A 6176-nucleotide genomic window follows, 5' to 3' on the forward strand; every position below is an offset into this window, starting at 1 on the left:
GACACCTGAGCCCTGACCCCTCACTCCTCAGCTCTAGATGCGTGACCTCACAGGTGTCGGCTCTCAGCCCTGGGAATGATGGCACGCCCTTAGTGCCTGCTTGCCTGAAAGCCTCCGGGAGGGCTGCTCCTGGGGTCAACGGGCTTTTTCTGCATGCACAGCCCCGTCCCCAGCTGCCTCCTTTCCTGAAAGCCGGGCCCCTCTGCCTTGGGGAACCGTGCATATCTGGTAAGCCACGGTCCCTCTCTGAGCAGCGCCAGAGAGCTGGGGGCTGGGGGAAGGTTCCAGAATTGCACCTGGTGCCTGGTGAGTGTCAGGAATGCTGGTGGTCATGGTGATGTCCACTGCTTCCTGGGCATCCATACCAAGGAAGGAAGCAGCCTCAGGGGCTGTCCCATTCTGCCTCCGCTGGGCTGTGGCTGCCTCCGCTGGACCAGCGCCCCACTCCAGCTGCCCCACACAGCCACAGTTGGGGATGGTGAGGATGACACTGGCCTTGGATGACTCAGGCACTTACTCTATGCCCTTGGCAAGCCGCTTTCTCCCTCTGGGCCTCAGTTTCCTCCTCTGTAACATGGGGATATTAAGTCCAGGCCCCTGAACTGGAGATAGGAGACTGCCTGGAGGCGAGTTGGGGAGCCCCAGCCTTTTCCTCCTCCTGCCCCTCCTGCTCCCAGCCACACGGGCCGCGGCCACCCTGAGCATGCAGGACGTCTCTGTAGCCAAAGGCCTGGCCTGGGGACCCAAGTCCATCTCACCTGCTTCAGTGGCTATGGCCAGGTCTGAGGGCAGGGCCTCGGAGCCAGAGGTGCCAGGGATGCCCCAAGCTCCTCTCCCCCAATACAGGCCCCCTTACCATACACCAGTCCGGAAAGGCTCATGGGAGCTTGGACACTCAGCAGAAGACATGTGGGAGACAGTCCTGGAGCCCAGCTCAGAAGAGGTGGTCAGAGGCCCCAGCCAGAGAAAGGCTCCCTCCTTAGTGAGGGCGTGGGGACGCATAGTGAGCTGGGCCAGAGCAGCTGGTCAAGTCCTCTCTGCCCCCAGAGGGGAGAAAAAGGGCTCTTTGCATGGGGAGATGGTGGCCACAGCCTGGTAGGCCTGGGGTCATTGCTGCGTGACTTTGTTCTTGGATTTCTCATCCATAGGATGGGGCCGGGAGCACTGCTGTTGCCTGGGACAGCAGGCGGCTCGTTCTGAGGCCATTCCTAGAGGGGGGCTGGGGGATTACTGCGCAATTCACCGAGGCCTCAGGTGGGGGTTTTGCAGAGACACGGCAACCCTCCGCCTCCATTAATGCAGCGTTAATGCCGCCGGCCTCTTCTTCCCGTCCTTGTCCTTCCCCCTCGTGTGTGTGCTGGAGGGGCGCCTCTCCAGGGTGTTTCCTGGCTCTCCTGGGAATTCCCAATCCCTAAATAATCTTTGTCCTTTTTTTCTTTCTCATCTTATCCTTCTAATCAATGGAATCCACTTTGTCCTTGTTTCTGAGGAACTCCTGCTGGGGACAAAATGGCCAAAGTGAGGAGCAGCTCCTGGCAACCGCTGCGAGTTTTCAGTGGGCACACTATACCCCAGGAACAGCAAATCATTGGCATTCAGGCCACCACACCCCATCTGGAGCCAGTGGCAGACGTTGCTAATCAACCACAGCACAGTGGCCTTGGACTCTCAAAGTGGTGCTCTAGGTGGCCATCACCAATCAATCGAGATGAAACCGACTGCCACCCCCGGCATGGTGGGTGTCTAGGCTGGCATGCCCAGATGTGCCTTGACCTTTGCCCCCTGGCAGAGCCCGGCTGACTAAGCCTCGGGCCCATTAGCGAGGGCCTGGGTGAGGGCGTGAGGGCCGGAGCCCTTGGAGCTCCTGTGCATGCTGACCACGTCACCGCTGGTGGCCTCGCAGTCTCCTCTGTGGAGGCCCAAGAGGCCGCGGACAGTGGCCTGGAAGCCGCTGGTGACGAAGCAGTAGACGATGGGGTCCATGCAGCTGTTGAGGCTGCTGAGGGTCACGGCCACGTGGTAGACCACGAGGCTGGCATGGTGCGGCATGTCGGGCCACAGTGCCACCGCCACCTGGCGGGCATGGAAGGGCGTGAAGCAGACGAGGAAGATGATGAGCACTGTAAGCAGGAGCTGCATGGCCTTCACGCGGCGCTGGCGACCCTGGCGGAGCAGGCCCTGCCGTGACAGCGCGCACATGATGCGGCCGGTGAACACGCTGATGACCAGCAGGGGCAGCAGGAACTCCAGGACGGTCAGCGCGAAGACACGGCAGCAGGGCCGGCTGCCAGTCACGCCCAGCACCGACAGGGTCACAACGCCGGCGGCCAGCCACACGAAGGCGCACACGGCCCTGGCACAGGCAGGCTGGCGGCAGCGGCGGGAGCCTTCGGGCTGCACGATGGCCAGGTAGCGGTCCACACAGATGCAAGTGAGGAAGAGGATGGAGCAGTGCATGTTGAGGAAGTAGCCGAGGACGTGCGGGAAGGCGCAGCGCAGGCAGCCCCTTGCGCCGTAGTAGACAGCGAAGCGTGTGGGCAGGGACAGCCCCACCAGCAGATCGGTCACCACCAGGTTGATGGTGTAGATGACTGACGGTGTCTTGGCCCGGGTGCGGCAGCAGAAGACGTACAGTGCCAGCCCGTTGAGCACCAGCCCAACCAGGAAGATGGCTCCGTGCACCGCCATCAGCGCCAGCCACAGGCCCGGGAAGGCGCCGTGAAGCTCCTCATCCAGCTGGGCAAACAGGTGGAACAGAGGCACCTCCAGCCCGCTGGCATTGGCCCACACTGTTGTCACTGCAGTGGCATTGGGGATTGCCCCAGTGGAGGGCCCCTCTGGAGACACAGAGGGCATGGCGGCGGCCAGCACACCCCAGGCCTGGAAGCAAGGAGACCGGGTCACCCCAGGTACCACCCTGAGGCCCAGACCTCAGCCAGCCTGTCTGCCCCTGCACGCCCAGCAGCCCACACCTCCATGCCCTCGCCTGGCCGGGACTCAAATGCCTGCTCCCTTGGCTCTACCCAGATGGAGCCTCAGACATCAGCAGAAAAGGCACAGGCTTTCAGAGTCAGACAAGGGTTCAAATTCCAGCCCTGGCACTCGCCAGCATGGAGCTTTGGCAGAATGTGGAGGTTTCTGCGACCATCCCGGCAGGAGGAGGAGGTGGAAAGGCGCGCGGGGTGGGGCCGTCCTCAGGACGGAGAGCAAGTGAGGGTGAGACCACCGGGCTCCAGTCTGCAGTTCCAGGGCCTGGCTCCGGCCCCGGCTGTGCCACGGACTAGTGGGCATGCTCTGGCAGGTCCCGTGGCCTCTCGGCCTGCTTCCTGGTATGTACCATTGGGGTCACACTGCTGCAGGGGATTGAGCCAGTGTGTCAGCACAGCAGTGCCAGCAGAGTTGGTGGCTGAGACACAGCCTTGCCCATAGTGGGGACCTCTGACTGCCCCACCCAGTCCCCTGTCCCCACACCCACCGTCATGGCCCCCATCCTCCAGGACCACCCATCTGCTCTCGCCTCCTCCCAGGCCAGCGTCAGGGCAATGCTCCGGACAGGGGTCCCCATGAGGGACCTTTGCAAAGAGAGCTAGGCTGACCACTGGGGCTGGATGGGGGCCAAGGACCAGTCCCACCGGGGACCCCAGGCCCTTACTGGCCCTGAGAGGCGGGCACCCCTGTGATTCCTCACAACCTACAGAGAAGTGGACAGTGGCCCCTGTGGGGTGGCTGGCTGGGGCTGAACCCTGGAGCCAGGGTGTGAGTCAAATAAACACTACGCTTCGGCTTGGGAAGGGGGGGCCGGTGGTGGGGGGCGGGTGAGGGGCTGTGCGGGAGTCACCCGCTCTGTTTATGTTCCTGCCCTGGCGTGTTTAACTCGGCAGTGATTTATCCCTCTATTTATAAATGAAGGGTTAATGCCCCCACCCCCACCCTAGAGCCAGGCTGACCCTCCAAATAAGGGCATTTCTGGCTTTTTCAGGAGAATGGGGAAGACTTTGGGGCGAGGCAGCGGCGGCCTTGGTTGGGGGGGCACATGGGCCGTTCCTTCCGCACAGCGCCCCTCCCCCACCTGCAGGGGAAGGGAAGACCCTTGCCCTGTCCCCTCCTGGTGGCTGCCTGCTGCAAACAGCCTGCCCCACCACTCCCTCTGACTGGACTAGGGCATGGCCCCATCCCACCCTGGGGAACAAGGAGTCCTGCCTTCAAACAGCCCCTGGCCTAGCTCAGGGCAGCAAAAGAACTCTTGCTTTCAGAGGTTCAGGTCCCTCCGGGTGCAGGGCCACCTTGTTCCTCAGGGTCAGAGAGGTCAGCGCCCGCCTGAGGTCACCCAGCGTGCCCTCTGCCTCTGGGACTCCAGCGCTGGGCATGTGCTACCCTGGAGGCTGCTGGGAGGGGCCGAGTGCTGCCCGGGCCTGTGCCCAGCCCCTCCTGCCACCCCAAGCACACCAGGGCCCAGGCTCAGCTCCCAGCTCCCTCTGACTGCAAGCAGGCTCTCCACCTCCAGGCCCTGGCACACAGGCACTGATGGGTGTGTTTGTTGGATGAATAGCTCAGTCCTCCCCCAGCTCAGGTGTGCCACCAGAGACAAGGGGTTTGGGGCATAGCAGGCAGCAAGGGGAGGGGAGGAGGCTGGGGACACGGGGGCGGGCCACCTGGCGTCTCAGGGCTGTGGGCTTCAGGAGCCCTAGCAGCTCCCCAGAAAGAGAGGGAGGCCATCGATGGGTCCCCCTGCTGTGGACAGAACAAGGTCAGGAAGGGTGGAGGCAGCTCCGCAGCTGGACCAAGGAACCGCACGGCAAAAATTATTTTGGGATTCCTTTCTGTGTGCCTGTGGCTTTCCCAATTTGTCTGGATGGGGACTGTCCCAATCAGAGACAGATAATAAACAACACAGAACGTTTCCTCTGGGAGCTAGTCCCAGGGTGACGCTGGTCCCTGGAGATTGTGCTCCCCCGGGGAAACTCCCCAGGGCGGGTCAGCAGGCTCACCAACAAGGCTGAGGTGCTGGGGTCCTGGCCAGGGGTGTGGGGGCTCTGAGGCCTCTGGGGGGATGGGCAGAATGTGCAGGACACCCCAAAACCAGACCAGTGAGGAGAGGAAGGTAGCAAAGCATTCGCTGATTCCCGGTACTGAGGGTCCACCGAAGAGGCACAGACTCTGCTCTTGGGAGGCCCCAGGTGACGAGCAGTCACCAGCACAGACACCCAGGTCTGAGTCCGGCTCTGCCCTTAGCTGAGACCTGGGCCTGGCCAGGGAGCCTGAGCGTCATCTGCTAAATGGGTCACTAGTACCTTCCACAGCTCTGCCTTGCCCTGGAAGCCTGGCCTGAGCGGCGGTGGTGTGTGGGGGGGAGGGCATGGCCCTGTCCCCAAGCCCTGTTTCCCTAGGCCAAACCTGGGTGTGGGGAGATGATTCTGTCACCTCCCTCCGTCCCAGCTGGTACCCTGGGGCTGTCTGAGACAGCAGACTCCATGGCTGAAGCCAGCTGGCCAGAGCCCCAGGGGCAGGGGCTGGCCCCGCGTCCTGAGCGTGCTGACACGGTGCTGGGGCTCAGGCCTGGGTGCTGTCCAGGGCTGGGAGGCTTCTCTTCCCCACGGGCCAGGCCTGCTCTGCTCCCCACTCACACGCAGGTACTTCCTGGGGGACAGAACAGAGGGAACGGGAGCTGCTCTCCAGGGCTGGGGGTCAGTGAGTGCAGAGCCAGCAGGGTGGGGACCTGGAGCGTGGCCATGAGCCCCGGCTCCGGCCCGGATGGCCCCCCACAGCCTGCTTCCTTCTCTGAACAGACGATGTGGCCTCACAGCCTCTAGCTTCACTTTCCTCCTCTGCAGAGTGGGCAGAATAGAATCTCCCTTGGGGGTTCTTGTCCTTATGGAAGAAGGACAGACTCGGGAAACGCTGAGAGGAAGGGACGAGCTCTCTCGGAGGACCCCAAGGGCACGGGGCTAGCTCAGCTCCAGCTGGGGAGGGCAGCCTGGACTGGGTCCAGCTCCCATACCACCACTGCCCCCGCCAGCCCGGAGTGAGGGCTCTGACCTGGGCGGGTCCTCTCTGAGCCTCAGCTGCTCCTCTTGTGAAGTGGGAATGGCCGATACGCTGCCCTGCAGGGCTGCCTTGGGGCTCTGCTGAGGCAAAGCACCTGCTGCAGGTGTGGGGGGCAGGGGCAGGTGTGGGGG

The 6176-nt window shown here is 63.0% G+C and overlaps 1 protein-coding gene across 1 annotated transcript in view; it reads right to left on the minus strand.

Annotated features, from left to right (window-relative positions):
• Window positions 1-1440: 1440 nt before the first annotated feature.
• Window positions 1441-6176, minus strand: part of GPR20 (G protein-coupled receptor 20) — a 10425-nt gene continuing 5689 nt past the window's right edge. Inside the window, exon 2 of the mRNA XM_017511452.2 lies at window positions 1441-2880. Within this exon, the coding sequence (XP_017366941.1) occupies window positions 1801-2856 (1056 nt within the window). The 5' untranslated portion in view covers window positions 2857-2880 and the 3' untranslated portion in view covers window positions 1441-1800. The remainder of the gene's footprint in view (window positions 2881-6176) is intronic.

Source organism: Cebus imitator, unplaced genomic scaffold (assembly GCF_001604975.1).
Source record: "Cebus imitator isolate Cc_AM_T3 unplaced genomic scaffold, Cebus_imitator-1.0 Scaffold449, whole genome shotgun sequence".
Taxonomy (NCBI): domain Eukaryota; kingdom Metazoa; phylum Chordata; class Mammalia; order Primates; family Cebidae; genus Cebus; species Cebus imitator.